We start from the raw sequence: 20,845 nt of genomic DNA on the forward strand, positions 1-20,845 counted from the left end.
CACCAGAGGAAGCAGCTTTTATTGATGAGTTCTCTCCGGAAACCAAAAGACCGGCACCCACTTTCTGTCACCCGCTGTCCCTCCAGGACCTCACATTGCTCCACCTGGGGAGGGGACATAAGTGGCCTTTTGGTTTTCCAAAGCCCCAGGCTTCCCCCTCCCTGTGCAGCCTTAGACATTCATAGCAATACCGTTGGTTGGTTTTTCAGCAATGCCTGCTGCAGCTACTTAGTAACAGTTGTGGGTGAAAGAGTGAGGGAAGCACTGGATGAGGAAGGGACACACAGGAAAAGGGAACTTCCGCAGCCTCTCAAAGGTCCCCTGTCCAGCGCAGCGGCCTGCTCCTTCAGATGCACTTCTCTTTATGCTGAATGACGCCTTTCTGAATCAGATCGGGCACTTCCACGGCCAGCCAAGGGCCCAGCTGTAACACAATGGAGACCTGGGAGGTTACTACCCCTGAGGCAACGCTTCTTGTTCTATCAGAAGCTCCTTCCTAGAGAGATTCTAGGGGAGCACACCCAAGGGAAAACATTGTTACTCCTTGTTTATTCTCAGTTACTTTTCCTTTTTATATTTCTATTGATTTTTTAGAGAGAGAGAGAAAGAGAGGGGATGGGAGAGGGAGAAGCAAATAACCCAAACTTACCCCCAAAGCCATAAGATGAGCTAGTCCAAACTTGGGCACGTTCCTGGCCCACAAAGGCTTAAAGTGATCAGTCAGACATATTTTGCCACCCCTATGAGAGGGATAGAGGGAAGAAGGTGTTGACATGCAAGGTTTACCATGAAACATAGCAGCCTCTTGGGAGCACAAGGCTACTAGTGATCCAATTTGAGAACAAGGTCAGCTAAGTGGAGTGCTCAGGCTCGGTAGAGGGCGGCCTAGAGCCCCTTTAGGCCAGCAGGCTCTGGGAAAATTCCTGCCTCCCCAAGTTCTTCCCTAAGCCCGTTTTTGACTCTCCCATCTCCTATTCAGTCCTACCTGTACATCTTGGCTGTTTTTCCATCCAGTTCAGGGACTGCAATTTCTGGAGCAGTAGTAGGATATGTGACAGGAATCTGGAGGAATTATAAAAGAGAATCAGGATATAAAGGAACTAATGTAACCTGACATACATTTCTCAGTTGAACTGAAATGTTTGGCAAACTCCCCAAGCAGCATGTTCAAACCAGAATTCTGGACTTTGAGATGAGTAACTAACCTATGCTTGCTTCAAATCTCACTTTTTCCCTCCCATTGGAAATTTTCTTTGGTCCTTTCAAGAAATGTTATCTTGTTAACCTCCGTATTTCCCACACCATCATACTCACTTCAAACTCGATGTCAAACTCATATTTGAGGAGATCATGGATGTACCAGCATTTTCCAAACCACCTATAACAAAGACCAAACCTCAGTCCAATTTGACCATTCTTCTCATACTCAAGTGACATCTTCTTGGTTTAGGTGACTAGCCTGGGAGACTCATGGGATAGGAACTGGGAAACGATGGAGCTGTGGGAGTGGACACAGCCAATATGAAGAGGGATGGCCTGGCAGTGAGCTTTGAGATACTAAAATGCTAAAACCATGTAAGATTCCCACCCCGATACCCCCAGAGGGTCTGCCTACCGAGTCCCTTCCTTGTTGGACTCCAGTCGGAACCAATCAGTGTCTGCGCTCTTGTTGTTCTCCACGTACTAAAAGCAGAGAAGCGGGTCTTTGAGGCGGAAGTTGAGGCCAATGGCAGTCCCCCCTTCCCTCAAAAGAAACTTATGTGACTACTTTCTTTCTTAGTACATTTGCCCAATTTTCCTGACATAAGCAAAAACAAAGACAAAGTCACACTGGTAAGCTGGGGACTAGCAATTGCCCAGAGCAGAGAATGCTTGGGATCCATTCACTTTAGCACAAAAGATTTGATGACACCACCGGAGTTCTCTTCTCACTTCTGACAGTTTCTGCCCTCAGCCCACAACTCGTTTAATGGGGTATTCCCTCCTAGAGGACATAACATGGTCCTGGTTTTGATTAGCACCCACATGCTGATGGACTTCCAAATATTTATCTTTAATCCAGATGTTTTCTTCAGCTTCAGACTCCAGTATCCAACTATATATTTCCACCTTCGTTTCACAGGTACCTCAAGCTCAGCTTTTGCTTTTGTTCCTTCTGACCTGTCTCCCCACATCAGCATTCACTGTCACTTAGGCTAGAAACCTGGAATTGTCCTTTTTAAAAAATATATACATTTTTTATTGATTTCAGAGAGGAAGGGAGAGGGAGAGAGAGAAAAAAAAAACATCAATCACGAGAGAGAATCATCAATTGGCTGCCTTCTGCATGCCCCCCATTGGGGATCAAGCCTGAAACCTGGCCATATGCCCTGACCAGGAATGGAACCATGACCTCCTGGTTCATAGGTCCATGCTCACCCACTGAGCCACACCAGCCGGGCGGGAATAATTCTTGACTCTCCCTCTCCTTTACTCTAGTCCAGCAACACTTCACATGTCCTGCTGGTTTTATCTTCGGAATGTTCTTCAAATCTACCTCTCCTCCCTATTCTCACTATAACTAACTGCAGAGTTTAGACTTTAGAGCATCAACTTTCTTTTGCCTGGATTAATCACAGACTCCTAACTTGTCTCCTACCTTCAATCTTATCCCTGTCAATTCCATTTCCATCTCTGTTGCCACGGTGATTGATCTAAACTCAAATCTGACCAGAATATTCTTTAGTGAAAATCCTTTAAAGGAATCCCAACGCCTCCAAGATAAAATCCGAGTGCTCAGACCCATCTCTCAAGCCCCGTTTGATGCTGCAGCAACCCTGAACTGGGTGTTTCTTCATACACAGCACGGCGTTCCTAGCGTCCATGCCTGTTCCTTCTGCCCCTTTGGCCGGGATGCCCTCCTCCCACCCTCGCGGGGTGTCCGGCTGACTTACGTTTACCCGTTAAGTCTCGTTCAAGCACCGCCTCTTCCAGGGAGCCTGCCCTGACCACACCCACATTGGATTAGCTACCGCACCTGCTTCAGAACATTCTAGCAGTTTCTCGGCCTCCCTCTCCCTTTCTCCACTTAATGTGTCTTTATTGATCTCAGAGAGGAAGGGAGAGAGAGAAACATCAATGATGAGGGAGAATCATTGACCGGCTGCCTCCTGCACGCTCCCCCTGGGGATGAGCCCCAACCCGGGCCTGTGCCCTCGACCGGACTGGAACCGGGCCCCTTCAGTCCGCAGGCCGAGCTCCATCCGCTGAGCCACACCGGCCAGGGCTAAGGTGTCCGTCTACCTCCGCACGGCCCGCCTTCCCGGCCTCGGTCCCCTTCCCGGTGGAGGTGGACACCAGGCCGCAGTGCCCAGCAGCGCGGCGGGAGCAGCCCCGGCCGCGAGGCTTCCGCTCAGCGTACAGGGGTGCGCTGCGGCCGGCTCAGCTCCGGTTCTGCCACGGCCGCGGTTTGACGTTCCGGCCCTAACGGGTGCTCCCCCCTCAGCAGTGAGCGGGCACAGGGATCGCGGGGGCCCCCAGGGGAGAGAGCGCCTGGAGCCCGGGACACGTCACCTTCCGAGGCCATCCCTCAGGAAGCGCCGCTTCCGGCCAGGAAGTCTGGCCCCACCGTGGCTCCCGACGCGAGGCTCTTCGCCTGCTCCCCCATTCCCCGCCCCCCGCCTAACCCCGCTTTTCTCCAGTTTCTATGAATTTGGGGGTTCAGCTTTAGGACCGGAAATGGCTTCCACACGGAGCCCATTCCTGAGCACACAGGAGTACCACAGCGCTTGGGCGACGCGAGCGGCCGCAGGAGCACGACTCACCCGGATCAGAGCCTGATATTCCTCCTTGAGGCGCTGCACCCACAACTCCCGATCTCGAGGCCCGGCGTTCGTCTTCAGCACTGGGATCTCGGACACGACTCGCCGGGTGGCCTCGTCCGCCATCTTGAACAAGGGCGCAGGAGAAACGCGGAAGTGGTTCGACCTGTCGTTTACTTTCAGGGCGCCGCCATCTTTACTACGGGAAGATGGGGAGTCGGGCGGCCTCCACGCTTCCTTGAACGCGATCTTTATTTTCTAGTAGCTGGAGAGTACTACGGGAAGAACAGATGGAAACGGACTGTTCTGTACTGAACATGGAGCCAACCAGTTAAAAAACACCCCACCCTTCAGACCGCTCACAGCCTGACTTCCGCTCATGCTCAGAAGCAATCTCAGAAACGCTTCCGGGCACCTCCCCGAGCGTGGACAGTCGTGGGAATTTCAGGTCTTCCGGGCTCAGTCCCGCGCGCTTTCTTGCTAACACTCCCGCTTCACGCGTTTTAGCGTCCATCAGCTTCCTTAGCGTCCAAGCGATCGGCCTGAGGGTGCAGGGCCAAAGAGGCCATCCAAGAGGAGGGTACTGAACTCCTGGTAAATATTGCAAACCTTGGAGACTCAAAGTATGGTGTGTGGTCTGCCCAAAGAATTAACACAACTGGACTAGGGGATTATAGTGAGTGCTAAAGAGTTGAGAGGTCACAGGAAGACGTGTTTAGTCTAGCATAGACATTTTTTTGGGGGGGAGGGAATGGTGGTGTCTGGAATTGTCCCATCTAAGAAAGAATCATGTCTCTATCGCTAGTGCGTGGCACACAGTAGGTACCTAGTAATCCTTTTGCAGAATTTTGAATCTTCCAATAGGTTTTTAAACCTAAACTCATTAATTTTGGCTTTTACTGTTTACTCCGTTAATTGTTCCAGCTTTTGGCAATAATTTGGGATCAGATTATTTTGTAAGATATATTTTTATTGGTTTCAGAGAGAAGGGAGAGGGGGAGAGAGAAACATAAATGATGAGGATCATTGATTGGCTGCCTCCTGTACATCCCCTACTGGGGATCTGTTACCTGGTTCATAGGTCCAAGCTCAGCCACTGAGCAACATCCGAAGGGCTGGGATCAGATTCTATTCATCATCAAATTCTATAGTAAATCGACAAATGTGATAAGCATATTATATGTAAATTTTTTAAAATATATACTTTTATTGATTTCAGAGAGGAAGGGAGAGGGAAGAGAGAAACATCAATGATGAGAGAGGATCACTGATCCGCTGCCTCCTGCACGCTCCCTCCTGGGGACTGTGCCCACAACCCAGGCATGTGCCCTTGGCTATAACCAAACCCCGGACCCTTCAGTCCACAGGCTGACTGCTCTATCCACTGAGCCAAACCAACTAGGGCTATTAATTTCTTTTTAAGATATATATTTTTTACTAGAGGCCCGGTGCACGAAATTCGTGCACTGGGGGATTGTCTCTCAGTACAGCCTGCACCCTCTCCAATCTGGAACTCCTTGGGGGATGTCCGACTGCCGGAACTCCTTGGGGGATGTCCGATCCCTGTGGGATCGGGCCTAAACTGGCAGTCGGACATCCCTCTCACAATTCAGGACAGCTGGCTCCCAACCACTCGCCAGCCTGATCAACCCTAACACTCCCCTGACAGCCTGATTGACGCCTAACTGCTCCCCTGCCTGTCCAATCACCCCCAACTGCCCTCCCCTGCTGGCCCGGTAACCCCAACTGCCCTCCCCTGCCGGCCCGGTCGCCCCCAACTACCCTTCCCTGCCGGCCCGGTAACTCCTAACTGCCCTTTCCTTCCGGCCCGGTCGCCCCCAACTGCCCTTCCCTGCCAGCCCGTTAACTCCTAACTGCCCTCCCCTGCTGGCCTGGTCGCCCCTAACTGCCCTCCCCTGCTGGCCTGATTGCCCACAACTACCCTCCCCTGCTGGCCATTTTGTGGTGGCCATCTTTGACCACATAGGGGCAGCCATCTTGTGCGAGGGCGTGAGGGTCAATTTGCATATTACCTCATTATTATATAGGATTGTTGACAGTATTACAGATGTGTCCCAATGCTCCTTTTTCCCCCCTCCACCCAGCCTCAACCACCTCCCCCCCCATATTTTCATCACACTATTGCCCCTGTCCATGGGCTATGCATATAAGTCTATAAGTTCTTTGGTTTATCTCTCCTCATCTCCCCACCCCCACATCAAATCATGTCAATCTGTTACATGCCTCCATACTTTAGGTTATATATTAATTTCTAATGGCTGAAAACTCCAGTACAATCCTATCTAACAAAATAGTAATGTGCAAATTGACATACCTCCACTACACCCACAAGACACGCCACCAGCCAGGAGCGAGTATGCAAATTAACCCAACCAAGATGGCGGCAGCCACAGAGAGAGCAGGAGGCTTGGGTTGCCCCTGGCAATGGAGGAAGCCAAGCTTTCTGCCCTTCCTGGCGGGCCCAGGCCTCTGCTCAAGGCTACAAAGTTTCAATTATAGAAGATAAATAAATCCCAACAAAAATGGCTGCAGCTACGGAGCTAACAGGAGGCTTGGCTTGGCTCAAGGCTACAAAGTTTCAATTATAGAAGATAAATAAATCCCAGACAGGGCCTCCGCTTGGGTCGCCGGGGGGCGTGGACGGCCTGCAAACCACCACAGGCCCCTTGCTCAGGCTACCCCACCCTGATCCGGGACGCCGTTCAGGGCAAACCAGCCGGCCCCTACCCATGCACCAGGTCTCTATCCTATCTAATCCTATATAATAAAAGGATAATATGCAAATTGACTGTCACTCCAACACACAAGATGGCTGCCCCCATGTGGATACAAGGTGGCCGCCACAAGATGACCAGCAGGGGAGGGTAGTTGGGAGGGACCAGGTCTGCAAGGGAGAGCAGTTGTGGGCGATCAGGCCAGCAGGGGAGGGCAGTTGGAAGGGACCAGGCCTGCAAGGGAGGGCAGTTAGGGGTGATCAAGCCTGCAGGGGAGGGCAGTTAGGGGTGACCAGGCCGGCAGAGGACGGAAGTTGGGGGCGACCAGGCCTGCAGGGAAAGTCAGTTGGGGGGGGACCCAGGCCTGCAGGGGAGAGCAGTTGGGGGGGACCAAGCTTGCAGGGGAGGACGGTTAGGGGTGACCAGGCCTGCAGGGAGGGCAGTTAGGGGCAAACATGCTGGCAGGGGAGTGGTTAGGGGGTGATCAGGCTGGCAGGCAGAAGTGGTTAGGGGCAATCAGGAAGGCAGGCAGGCGAGCAGTTGGGAGCCAGCAGTCCTGGATTGTGAGAGGGATGTCCCAGATTGGAGAGGGTGCAGGCTGGGCTGAGAGACACACCCTTTCGTGCACGAATTTTGTGCACCAGGCCTTTAGTGTTGAATAAAGATTGAGAACAAACATCCTTGTCTTGTTCTGATTTTAGGGGGAAAACACTGTCTTTCTTCATTAAGTATAAGTTCCTAAGTTCCAAGGGCCTTTCCTCTTTTTTTGTAACTTGTTTCCTGAGCCAGGCTCACTTCTTCCACCTCCGTAACTTTCTAAATAAAATCTCTCCTTTAAAATTATAAAATTATATATATATATATATATATATATATATATATATATATATATATATATATATATATATACTAGAAGCCCGGTGCACGAAATTCGTGCACAGCGGGGGGTTGTCCCTCAGCCCAGCCTGTACCCTCTCCAATCTGGGATTCTTGGAGGGATGTCCGACTGCCCGTTTAGGCCCGATCCTCTTGGGATCGGGCCTAAACGGGCAGTCGGACATCCCTCTCACAATCCAGGACTGCTGGCTCCCAACTGCTTGCCTTCCTGATTGCCCCTAACCGCTTCTGCCTGCCAGCCTGAGCACCCCCTAAACACTCCGCTGCCAGCCTGGTTGATGCTTAATTGCTCCCCTGCCAGCCTGTTTGCCCCCAACTTCGCTCCTCTGCCAGCCTGGTCACCCCTAACTGCCCTCTCCTGCAGGGTTGATCACCTCCAACTGCCCTCCCTTGCAAGCCTGGTCCCTCACAACTGCCCTCCCTTGCAGGCCGGGTGCCTCCCAACTGCCCTCTCCTGCTGGCCATCTTGCAGTGGCCATCTTGTGTCCACATGGGGGCAGCTATATTGTCTCTTGCAGTGATGATCAATCTGTATATTACTCTTTTATTAGATAGCATAGAGGCCTGGTGCACGGTGGAGGCCAGCTGGTTTGCCCTGAAGGGTGTCACAGATAAGGGTGGGGGTTCCCTTGGGGTGTGGGGCGGCCTGAGAGAGGGGCCTGTGGTGGTTTGCAGGTCGGCCACACCCCCTGGCAACCCAAGGGGAGGCCCTGGTATCTGGAATTTATTTTCCTTCTACAATTGAAACTTTGTAGCCTGGGGCGGAGCCAAGCCTGCTGCTCTCTCCGGGGTGGCAGCCATTTATGTGGCAGTTAATTCACCTTCTACAATTGAAACTTTGTAGCCTTAAGCAGGTGAGCCCAGCCAGGGTGTGAGGAAAGCTTTGCTTCCCCCGTTGCCGCCGGCAACCCTGGCTTGCTCTCTCAAGCTCCATTCTGCCGCCATTTGTTTGAATTTGTTTACCTTCTATAATTGAAACTTTGTAGCTTGAGTGGAGGCTTAGGCCTGCAACGGCTATGGAAAGCTTGGCTTCCTCTGTTACCTAGGAAACCTTGCTCTCTGTGGCTGTAGCCATCTTGGATTGGGGTTAATTTGCATAATCACCCTGATTGGCTGGTGGGCGTGGTTTGGCTGGTGGGCGTGGCTTATGTAGCGGAGTGATGGTTAATTTGCGTATTACCATTTTATTAGAGAGGATATGTGTGTGTGTGTTTATTGATTTCAGAGAGGAAGAAAGAGAGAAACATCAGTTATGAATCATTGATCGGCTGCCTCCTTCATGCCTATACTGAGAATCAAGCCTGCAAACAAACGGGCATGTGCCCTGACCAGGAATAAAACCATGACCTCCTGGTTCATAGGTCAATGCTCAACCACTGGGCCATGCATGCTGGACTAAACATTCCTTATAATTTTTAATATATATATATTCATTTTATTAGATTTCTTAAAATATAGAAAATAAACATCTAACCGGTTTGGCTCAGTGGATAGAGTGTCAGCCTCCGGACTCAAGGGTCACAGGTTCAATTCCAGTCAAGGGCATGTACCTCGGTTGCGGGCACATCCCCAATGGGGGTGTGCAGGAGGCAGCTGATCTAACTCTCTATCCCTCTCCCTTCCTCTCCGTAAAAAATCAATGAAATATATTTAAAAAAAAAAGAATTAAAAAAAAAGAAAGAAAATAAACCTATTACCAGATCGCAGATACAAAATAATTAGCCACTTACATGCAATAAACATTAATATTTTGCTGAAACTGGTTTGGCTCAGTGGATAGAGCGTCGGCCTGCGGACTCAAGGGTCCCAGGTTCGATTCCGGTCAAGGGCATGTACCTTGGTTGCGGGTAAATCCCCAGTAGGGGTGTGCAAGAGGCAGCTGATAGATGTTTCTCTCTCATCGATGTTTCTAACTCTCTATCCTTCCTCTCTGTAAAAAATCAATAAAATATATTTTTTAAAAAATTAATATTTCAAGAAAAATGATTTAAAATAGAATATTACTGAAACTGTACTACAGTATATCACAAAATTTATAGGAAATATTAAAAATCTGCAAATAATAGGATTACCTATTATATTCTAAAATATTCTTTTCCTCTGGGTCTGAGTTTATGTTAGGTATTGATTATATTCCACAAATGAGTGAGATCAAGTGATATTTATCTTTCTCCAACTGGCTTACTTCGCTTAGCATAATGCTCTCCAGGTCCATCCATGCTATTTCAAATGGTAAGAGTTCCTTCTTTTTTACAGCAGCATAGTATTTCATTGTATAGGTGTACCACAATTTTTTAATCCACTGATCTGCTGATGGGCACTTAGGCTGTTTCCAAATCTTCGATATTATAAATTGTGCTGCTATGAACATAGGGGTGCATATATCCTTTCTGATTGGTGTTTCTGATTCCTTAGGATATATTCCTAGACGTGGGATTACTGGGTCAAATGGGAGTTCCATTTTTAATTTTTTGGGGAAAGTCCATACTGTTCTCCAGAGTGGTTGCACAGTCTGCATTCCTACCAGCAATGCAAGGGGGTTCCTTTTTCTCCTCATCCTCACCAGCACGTCTTGATTTGTTGATGATAGCCATTCTGATAGGTGTGAGATGGTACCACATTGTCATTTTGATTCGAGTCTCTTAGATGATTAGTGACTTTGAGCATATTTTCATTTGTCTCTTGGCCTTCTGTATCTCCTCTTTTGAAAAGTGTCTATTTAGGTCCTTTGCCCATTTTTTTATTGGATTGCTTATTGTAGGAAGTGGTTATAAGGTTAAGCCTTGGACTGACCTGCTGGCAAAGTCGCAAACAAGTCCCAGCTTGGAGGGCACAGCCCTCTAAGCATAATTAAGCTTGATCTTGTGACTGCTCTCTAGATCTTTCCAGGGTATCTAATGGGCTTTGGAAGGTGCAGCAAGTGCTGCCAAAACAAGTGAAACTTACAAGAACTTTGTAAATTACTTTGTTTACCCCTGACTGTAAATAAAGCATCAGCTTTGCAGTCTGGATCTGTTCTTTGGCCTCGGCAAGGCGATCCACCTAGACCCAGCTTATTCTCTTTGTCTGTCTTCTTCATCCTTCACCGGCCCTCCCTCAGGCTCGCCGAACCCTTGGCTGTGCTGGCGTGGCACAGTTTATCTTCCTTTTGTTAAGTTGTATGAGTTCCCTGTAAATGGTGGAGATTAAACCCTTATCAGTGATAACATTGGCAAATATCTTATCCCATGCAGTGGGCTTTCTTGTTGTTGTTGTGGGTTTTTTAAAAATTATATATACCTGCACACCCCTACTGGGGATCAAGCCCGCAACCTGAGCACGTGCCCCTGGCCAGAATCGAACCTGGGACCCCTCAGTCCACAGGGTGATTCTCCATCCACTGAGCCAAACCTGCCAGGACGTTGATGGTTTCTTTTGCTGTGAAGAAGCTTTTTATTTTGATGTAATCCCATTTGTTTGTTTTCTCTTCAGAAGCTGTACCGGTGGAGATATTTCTACAACATATGTCTGATATTTTGCTGCCTATGGATTTTTCTAAGATTTTTATGGTTTCCAATCTTATGTTTAAGTCCTTTATCCGTTTTGAGTTTATTTTTGTGTATGGTGTAAGTTGGTGGTCTAGTTTCATATTTTTGCATGTATTCGTCCAATGTCCCCAACACCATTTATTGAAGAGCCTGTCTTGACTCCATTGTATACTCTTGCTTCCTTTGTCTCCTATTAATTGAGCATAATGGCTTGGGTCGATTTCTGGGTTCTCTATTCTGTTCCATTGATCTATATGTCTGTTCTTGTGCAAGGCAGTTTTGAAGACAGTGGATTTGTAATATAGCTTGATATCTGGTATTGTGATCTCTACATCATTGTTCTTCTTTCTCAGGATTGCTGCAGCTATCAGGATCTTTTATTCATTCCATATGAATTTTTGGAGAGTTTGTTCTATGTCTGTGAAATATTCCATTGGTATCTTAATGGGCATTACATTGAATCTATAGATTGCTTTGGGAAGTATGGACATTTTAATGATGTTGATTCTACCAATCCATGAACACAGTACATTATTACATTTGTTTATGTCTTCCTCTATCTCTTTTTTCAACGTCTTATAGTTTTCCGAATACAAGTCTTTTATCTCCTTAAGTTTATTCCTAGGTATTTTTTTGTTGCAATGGTAAATGGGACTGTTTTTTTAGTTTCTCTTTCTGTGAGTTCATTATTAGTGTATAAAAGAACCATAGATTTGTATCCTGCTACATTGCCGAATTCATTTATTCAGTCTAGTGGTTTTATGATGGAGTCTTTGGGGTTTTCTATGTACAATATCATGTCATCTAAAAATACTGACAGTTTTATTTTTTCTTTTCCAATTTGGATGCCTTTTATTTCTTCTTTTTGTCTGATCTCTATGGCTAGCACTTCCAGTACTATGCCAAACAGGAGTGGCGAAAGTGGGCATCTCTGTCATTTTCCTGTTCTCAGGGGAAATGGTTTTAGTTTTACCCATTTAGTATGATATATGGCCTTTATCATGTTGAGATATGCCCCCTCTATGCTCACTTTGCTGATTGTATTTATCAAAAATGGGTGTTGGATTTTGTCAAATGCTTTTTCTATGTCTATTGATATGACCATGTGATTTTTGCCTTTCAGTTTGTTTATGTGATATATCATGTTTATTGATTTGAAAATATTGTACCAGCCTTGCATCCCTGGAATAAATCACACTTGATCATGGTGTAAGATCTTCTTAATATATTGCTGGATGCAATTTGCTAACATTTTGTTGAGGATATTAGCATCTAGGTATGTTCATCAGGGATAAGGGCCTGTAATTATTATTATTTTTTTTTGGTAGTGTCTTTATCTGGTTTTAGAATTAGGATAATGCTGGCCTCATAAAAAGAGTTTGGAAGTGTTCCTTCTTCCTGGATTTTCTGAAATAGTTTGAGGAATATAGGTGTTAGTTCTTTGAATGTTTGGTAAAATTCCCCTGTGAAGCCTTCCAGACCTGGGGTTTTGTTTGGTGAGAGTTTTTTGATTACTGCTTCTATTTCATCAGTTGTTATTGGCATATTCAAGTTTTCTGATTCTTCCTGATTCAGTTTTGGGAGATTGTATTTTTCTAGGAATTTGTCTATTTCATCCACATTGTCCAGTTTGTTGGCGTTCACAGTATTTTCTTACAATCCTTTGTATTTCAGCGGTGTCAGTGGTTCCACTTTCATTTCTCATTTTATTTGTTTCCTCTCTCTTTGTTTCTTGATGAGTCTGGCTAATGGTTTATCAATTTTATCCTTTCAAAGGACCTGCTCTTGGTTTCATTGACTTTTTTTTTAGTCTCTATGTTATTTGTTTTATTATTACCTTCCTTCTACTTACTCTGGACTTTTATTGTTGTTCTCTTTCCAGTTCTTTATGTTGTAGGGTTAGTTTATTGCTGACTTCCCTTGTTTTTTGAGGTATGCCAGTAGTGCTATGAACTTCCCTCTCAGGACTGCTTTTGCTGTGTCCCAAAGATTTGGGGTTTTTGTGTGTTCATTTTCTTTTCTCTTTTTTGGTTGTTAATATATTCTATTGATTTTTTACAGAGAGGAAGAGAGAGGGATAGTTAGAAACATCGATGAGAGAGAAACATCGATCAGTTGCCTCCTGCACACCCCCTACTGGGGATGTGCCCACAACCAAGGTACATGCCCCTGACCGGAATCGAACACAGGACCCTTCAGTCTGCAGGCCGACGCTCTATCCACTGAGCCAAACCAGTTTTGGCTGTGTGTTCATTTTCATTTGTTTCTAGGAACTTTTTGATTCCTTTCTTGAGCTCTCCCTTTAAGTCCTCTAGAAGTTTTTTTATATACACTGAGTGGCCAGATTATGATGATCTCTGAATGCATAATAATCTGGCCACTCAGTGTATATCCTATATAATAAAAGGCTAATATGCAAATTGTTCCCTCAACCAGTTTGACCAGCAGGCAGCTGGCCAACCGCCCATGTCCCCTCCCCCTATTCAGGCTGGCCAGACCCCACCCATACACAAATTCATGCACCAGGCCTCTAATACACACACACACACGAGGCCTGGTACATGAAATTCGTGCACAGGTGTGTGTGTGTGTGTGTGTGTGTGTGTGTCCCTCAGCCCAACCTGCACCCTCTCCAATCTGGGACCCTTCGAGGGATGTCCATCTGCTCCTAAACGGGCAGTCAAACATCCCTCTCACAATCCAGGACTGCTGGCTCCCAACTGCTCGCCTGCCTGCCTTCCTGATTGCCCCTAACCGCTTCTGCCTGCCAGCCTGATTACCTCCTAAACACTCCCCTGCCAGCCCGATTGCCCCTAACTGCCCTCCCCTGCAGGCCTGGTCCCGCCTAGCTGCTCTCCCCTGCAGGCCCAGGTCCCCCCCAACTACCCTTTCCTGCAGACCTGGTCGCCCCCAACTTCCCTCTACCAGCCTGGTCACCCCTAACTGCCCTCCCCTGAAGGCTTGATCATCCCCAAATGCCCTCCCCTGCAGGCTTGATCACCCCCAACCGCCCTCCCTTGAAGGCCTGGTCCCTCCCAACTGCCCTCCCCTGCTGGCCTGATCGCCCACAACTGCCCTCCCTTCCAGACCTGGTCCCTCCCAACTACCCTCCCCTGCTGGCCATCTTGTGGCGGCCACTTTTTGTCCACATGGGGGCAGCCATCTTTGTTGGATTGATGGTCAATTTGCATATTACTCTTTTATTAGATAAGATAGAGGCCTGGTGCATGGGTGGGGGGCCGGTTGGTTTGCTCTGAAGGGTGTCCTGGATCAGGGTGGGGGTTCCCTTGAGGAGTGGGGTGGCCTGGGCGAGGGGCCTGTGGTGGTTTGCAGGCCGGCCACGCCCCTCGGGTACTCAAGCGGAGGCCCTGGTATCTGGGATTTATTTATCTTCTATAATTGAAACTTTGTAGCCTTGAATGGAGGCTTGGGCAGGCCAGGGCAGGCGGAAAGCTTGGCTTCCTCCATTGCTGGGGAAACCCAAGCCTCCTGCTTACTCAGTGGCCACAACCATTTTTGTTGGGATTTACTTATCTTCTATAATTGAAATTTTGTAGCCTTGAGTGGAGGCCAAGGCAGGCCAGGGCCGGTGGAAAGCTTAGCTTCCTCCATTCCCAGGGAAACCCAAGCCTCCTGCTCTCTCCAGCTCTGTGGCTGCCGCCATTTTTGTTGGGATTTATTTATCTTCTATAATTGAAACTTTGGAGCCTTGAGTGTAGTCCATGGCCGGCTAGGGTGTGTGGGAAGCTTGGCTTCCTCCATTGCTGGGGAAACGCAAGCCTCCTGCTGGCTCCGAGGCCACAGCCATCTTGGCTGGGTTAATTTGCATACTCGCTCCTGATTTTGCTGGTGGGCGTGGCTTGTGGTTGTAGCGGGTGTGCGGTCAATTTGCATATTGCTCTTTTATTAGGTAGGAGGATAGAGTGGCCAGATTATTATGTGTTCAGAGATCATAATAATCTGGCCACTCGGTGTATTTAGGTGCTCCTATATTGGGTGCCTATATGTTTCCCTTTGGTATTATGTAGTGACCTTTTTTTTTTTTTATGTAGTGATATTTGTTGTCTCTTGTGATGGCCTTCATTTTAAAGTCTATTTTATCAGATATGAGTATTGCTACTCCAGCTTTTTTCTTTTCCATTTGCAGGGAAAATCTTTTTCCACCTCTTCAGACTCATTTTGTGTTTTGTTTTGAGGTAGGTCTCTTGTAGATAGCATATAGTTGGGTCATGTTTTTGTATCCATTCAGCTACCCTACACCTTTTGATTGGAGCATTTAGTCCATTTACATTTATGCATTTATGGTTATTATTGATTGGCAGTCATTTATTGCCATTTTAATTCTGTATACCTAGGTTTCTCTCTATTTCTTCTTCTCATTACAGGAATCCCTTTAGTATTTCTTGTAATGCTTACTTGGTGGTGATATACCCCTTTAGACTTTTTTTTTTTTTGGTCTGGGAAGATCTTTATTTGACCATCTATTTGGAATGATAGCCTTGCTGGATATAGTAATCTTGGTCTCAGATCCTTGCTTTCCATTACCTTGAGTACTTCATGCCATTCCCTTCTGGCCTGTAGAATTTCTGATGAGAAATCAGGTGTCAGCCTTATGGGAGCTCCTTTGTTGGTAACTGTGGGGAAGCATAGGACTTGCTTGGAAAGTCTGTAAGGAGGATTCTCTGAAAGTTTGGAGGCCTCAAGGGGGACCTTGCTGAAGGACCTTGCCTTGACTTTTGCAAACAAGTGTGAGCCCCCAGGTGTTTTACTGGAAATATTTTATGTTTAGACTTTACCTTGCTTAAAGGACACTACAGATGCATGTGTTTTCTCAAGGATACTTACCCTGCTGATAGTACCTAACAGTTAATTTTAGTTCAAGCTGTTGTTACAATAAAAGTCAGGCAAACAGGGCTGTCTGGTTCTTTTAACCATGCAGTCCCTTTACCCACTCTTTCACAGAAACATGTCAGAGTAATCATTTATCCATCACTCAGGGTCTGCTGGTCAGCCTCAACAGGTAACAGGGTTTTTTTTTTTCTCTTGCTGCCTTTAGGATTCTCTCTTCAATTTTTTGCCTTTTAATTATGATGTGTCTGAGCGTGGACTTATTTGGGTTCTTGCCTCTTTAACATGTGACTTTTTTCTTTACCAGATTAAGGAAGTTTTCTGCCATTATTTCTTCAAATATCTTCTCTATGCCTGTCTCCCTTTCAGCCTCTTCTGGCACACTTGCTCTTCTAATATTGTTACGTTTCAAGTTGTCCCACAGCTCCCTTAAGCTGTCCTCCTGTTTTGTTTTTTATATTTTATTGATTTTTTTTACAGAGAGGAAGGGAGAAGGAGAGTTAGAAACATTGATGAGAAACATCAATCAGCTGCCTCCTGCACAACTCCCACTGGGGATGTGCCCACAACCAAGGTACATGCCCTTGATCGGAATCGAACATGGGACCCTTCAGTCTGCAGGCTGACACCCTATCCACTATGCCAAACCATCCAGGACTGTCCTCCTGTTTTTTAGTTAGTTTTCTGATTGAGATTTTCAACCCTGTCTTCTAATTCACTGATTTGATTCTCATCTTCCCCTAATCTGCTCTGTATTCCTTCCAATGTGTTATGTCATTCTTTATCTCAGACTGTTCTTTTTCATAATTACTGTATCTTTTTCCATGCTGTTGAGCATCTTTACTATCATTACTCTGAACTCTGTTTCAGATAAATTTCTAATCTCTGCTTCATTTATCTCTTATTCTGGAGAATTACTTTTTTTTTTTTAAATAAAAGCCCCCCAAGAATGGGAAATTTTTAAAAATATATTTTATTGATTTTTTACAGAGAGGAAAGGGAGAGGGATAGGGAGTTGGAAACATCAACGAGAAACATCAATCAGCTGCCTCCTACACTTCCCCCACTGGGGATATGTCTGCAACCAAGGTAGATGCTCTTGACCGGAATTGAACCTGGGACCCTTTAGTCCACAGGCGGATGCTCTATCCACTAAGCCAAAGTGGTTAGGGCAGTGGTTGGCAAACTGTGGCTCATGAGCCACATGCGGCTCTTTGGCCCCTTGTGTGGCTCTTCCACAAAATACCACGTGTGGGCGCGCACGTACAGTGTGATTGAAACTTCATGGTCCATGTGCAGAAGTCGGTTTCCGGCTCTCAAAAGAAATTTCAATCGTTGTACTTTGATATTTGGCTCTGTTGACTGAGTTTGCTGACCACTTGCGTTCGGGCACCTGGAGAATTCTCTAGTTCTTTCATTTGAGGGTTGTTTCTTTGTCTCATTTTGGCTTTCTGTTTGGGTTTGTGACCGTGTATTAGGTAGATCCTCTACACCTCTCAATCTCTAGTGCAGGACAGTGTCAAAGGCTGTTTCTGACTAATATAGACTGATAAAATTCCGACTTGAATGGCTCCCCGCCCCCCTCCGCAATTGTCCTCAGGTGTGAAGAGTTTTTTTCAACAGTATTGGGCAGTTGCTTCTGCCTGGAGGCTATTATTTTTAATCTCTTAAGTGGCCTCTTAAGTGTTTTCCAATAGGGTGTGTCAATTGTCTTCCCCTCCAAGGCAAGGCAGATGTCTTTGTGGGAAAAATGTCCTCCACTGCAGGAGGGAATGACTTAGCCCAGGAAGCTTTGGGTGTCTGCCTTCTGAGCTTTATCCCTTGAGTCCCCAGTACTGGCTCCTGCTCTCATAGCTCCAGCCCACTTCAGCCTCCCTCTGCCAGAGCACAAGGTGGGTGGTTCCACAGGGAATTTCGTGCGTTGGCCCTTTAAGAGTGCCTGCATTCTCAGCTGTTACTCTCTGGCAGACAGCACCCTGCTGGTTTTCATAGCCAGATGTTATATGGGTACCCTCTTGTTTTTGGTGTTCTCTGCTGGGGGGCCCATCTTGGGGATTAGATTCTGGAGTTCTCAGTGGAAACCCCCTTAGCTGAGATCTCTCTCCAGGACTTTAGATACTGTCTGTGGGAGCCCGGCCAGCCTTTTGCACCTCTGCCCCTTCCACCAGTCTCTCTGAGGTCTCCACTTTCAGTCCTCGGGTGTCAGGGTTCTCTCCTGAGTTTTCCGTTGATTATTCAGGACGTTTTTCTGTATTTCAGTTGTAATACCATTTTGTTTCTGGGAGCATGTCCGTGCAGCATCCACTTACTCTGTCACCATTTTTAATCAACTGTCCTTATCATTTGAAAAAACAACAACTATACATTTCCCCATAAGTTTCAGCACGTAATATTTTTACTATCATTTTAGTTCTAATTATTATTTTTTTGAAGTTTTTTTTTTTAGTTCTAATTATTTTTAAAATCCATTGTGATATCTTTGGGGGAGGGTTATTTAGAAGTTTATTTCATAAATTCTTAATATAAAGACTTTTGAGTTACCTTTTGTTACTGATTTCTAGATTAACTGCAATGAGGGCAAGAAATACACTGTATAATTTCAGTTTTTTGAAATTTGTTGAAACTTGCTTTATAGCTCAATTTGTCCAATTTAAAAAATGTTCCAAGTGTGCTTGAAAATAATTTCTAGTTTGCAGTAGTTGAGTATATATGCTTGCTGAATCCAATTTGCTGCTCATATTACTTATTTTTTTAAATATCTTTACTGATTTTTTTGGTGGGGGGTGGGATCTATTGGTTCTGAGAGACATATGCTGTGTCATGGAATAAAAGTGTTAAACCTCCTGTTAAAATGATGTATTTGTCTATTTTTTCTTGTACTTCTGTTCTATGTAATTTGAGTTTATGTTATTATATGCATACAAATTTAACTCCATGGCAAATTGAACTTTTTGATATAAAGTGCTATTTATAGTACTGCTTTGCACCTTCGTGTGATATAATTTTCATTTGGCTTATGTTTGCATAATATATCTTTTTCCATTCTTTCACTTCCAATCTCTTTGTACCCTTATGTTTTAGGTAACTCCCAGTGTCTTTACTTAGTTATGAGTGGTTATTGAAATTCACAAGATTTTAAAAATATATTTATTGTGCTAGCCAGTTTGGTTCAGTGGATAGTGTTGGCCTGCGGACTGAAGGGTCCCCGGGTTAGATTCTGGTCAAGGGCACATCCTCGGATTGGTGGCCTGGGCCTCCCTCTTTGGGGCAATTGTGGAGTACCCGATTGATTGATTGCCCCGCCAGCCAGTGGCCTGGGCCTCCCTCTGCAGGGCAATCATGCGATTGATCGCGCTGAGGGAGGCCCACCCACCTGCCACAGCCTGATGGTCAGTGGCCCTGGGCCTCCCTTGCAGGGTGATCACGGGGCGATGGCTGGGCCCCGACCAATTGCATCGCACCCACCTTGGCTGGCCTGGTGCCAGTGGCTGTCATAGCGTGGTCGTCTGGAAGGTTGTTCTGCTGTTTGGCCATTTGGTCAATTTGCATATTACGCTTTTATTATTCTAGATATAAAAGCTCAGTGACCGTTATGGCAGAACAACCAGTCGCTATAACACGCACTGACCACCAGGGGGCAGATGCTCAATGCAGGAGCTGCCTCCTGCTGGGTCACTGTGCCCCCACAGTGGGAATGCCACTCAGCCAGAAGCTGGGCTAACTGATGGCGAACGTAGCTCCAGCACTGGAGCTTCTCCCACCTCCGGCAGGCGCAATCTTCGTCAAACAGACTGCAATCCCTATACCAGGTGGTGGGGGTGTAGCCGGAATGACCACGGATCAGCCACCGAGGCTCCTGGAACTCTCCCTCTGGACCCTGCGGTTGCACTGCACCCCTTACCTATTGCCCTCGGAGTCTCCATATGCGGGCTCGGGGGAAAACCCACAGAGGCGCTTCACACACACACTGCCTGGGCTGGCCCCATCGGGAGAGCGAGCGCCAGTGAAGTCCAGCCCAGTGACCGACACCCACATGTGTCCACGGTTGAGCCCTTCCCAACTTCCACCTACCACCCGGCCCTGGCCCCATCTGGAAAGGTCCGCATCCTGGCACTGAATACCTGCTCCTGGACCCTGCAGAGCGCTGGTCAGCTCCAGTGGATGGAGGGGCACCAGCAGGTGCTGGCCTGACCTTTGGTTCAGGCAGCCCCACACTTGGGCCGGGAGTTGCGTGGAAAAATCACCCCCCTATACCCTGCAGGTACAATCTACTGCGAACAAAAGCAGCGTGGAACATTCACGCATGACTGGGACGACCTTTATACCAACGCCAGCCCCCTGGAACTCTCCCTCGGGCATCAGGGCCACCTTCCACCCCTTAGCTATTGCCGTGTTCCTTTGGATGCGGAACTGAAATACTAAGAACTCGCCTTACACAGGACGTGATTGGCTTCTCCCTCCTTCCTTCCTACCACCCCCCCAGCTGCCACTTCCAAGCTGGACCGGTCCCCACTTCCGGAGAGTCCCAGAAAAAGTGAGAAAATCCCAATCCTATGAGCAGGTCTCCCATGTGTGTCAGTGGCTGAGCCCATGTGCTGTTCCCAGGCCTGGCTGGCACCCAGGCTCGCACGTTCCCCCCGTGGTGCTGGTACCCGGCGCCGAGGATGCCCACAGCTTAGCCAGAACTTGCCACAAGGCACATCCCCATAAGCCTACAGGTACACTCTCTGGGGAACAGATGCAGCGTGAACATTCATAGTAACTAGGATAAGCCTGATATCGCTGCTGGGCTCCTGGAACTCTACCTCAGGCAAGGAGATCAAATTTCATCCTTTACCAATTGCGATGAGCTACAGAGGAAGGCAGCATTATAAAAGTGGCCACAAGGTGGCAACTGACCATTGGGGTAAAAGTCAGAGAGATGGATCTGAAGAGTGGGGGCGTGGGCAAGAGAGCACCCCGGCCTTCCAAGATTCCCAACTTTGTATTGTTCACCTCCGAGTGCCTCCAAGCAGTAGAAGGCGTTCAGCACAGCCCA

At 47.1% G+C, this 20,845-nt stretch overlaps 1 protein-coding gene across 3 annotated transcripts in view; it reads right to left on the bottom strand.

Moving 5' to 3' along the window:
• The window catches only part of UFC1 (ubiquitin-fold modifier conjugating enzyme 1), a 22,350-nt gene continuing 1,505 nt past the window's right edge, over window positions 1-20,845 (bottom strand). For 2 of the 3 annotated variants that reach the window (XM_079760777.1, XM_079760775.1), the window contains exons 2-7: window positions 3,804-4,075; window positions 1,616-1,683; window positions 1,315-1,378; window positions 986-1,062; window positions 650-740; window positions 1-424 (exon numbers count right to left, since the gene is read on the bottom strand). In XM_079760777.1, the coding sequence (XP_079616903.1) occupies window positions 347-424; window positions 650-740; window positions 986-1,062; window positions 1,315-1,378; window positions 1,616-1,683; window positions 3,804-3,926 (501 nt within the window). In that variant the 5' untranslated portion in view covers window positions 3,927-4,075 and the 3' untranslated portion in view covers window positions 1-346. Of the gene's footprint in view, window positions 425-649; window positions 741-985; window positions 1,063-1,314; window positions 1,379-1,615; window positions 1,684-3,803; window positions 4,912-20,845 lie in introns of those variants that run through there. The other variant, XM_079760776.1, reaches the window with a different exon arrangement.

Source organism: Cnephaeus nilssonii (genome assembly GCF_951640355.1).
Source record: "Cnephaeus nilssonii genome assembly, chromosome: 21".
In the NCBI taxonomy this organism is placed as follows: domain Eukaryota; kingdom Metazoa; phylum Chordata; class Mammalia; order Chiroptera; family Vespertilionidae; genus Cnephaeus; species Cnephaeus nilssonii.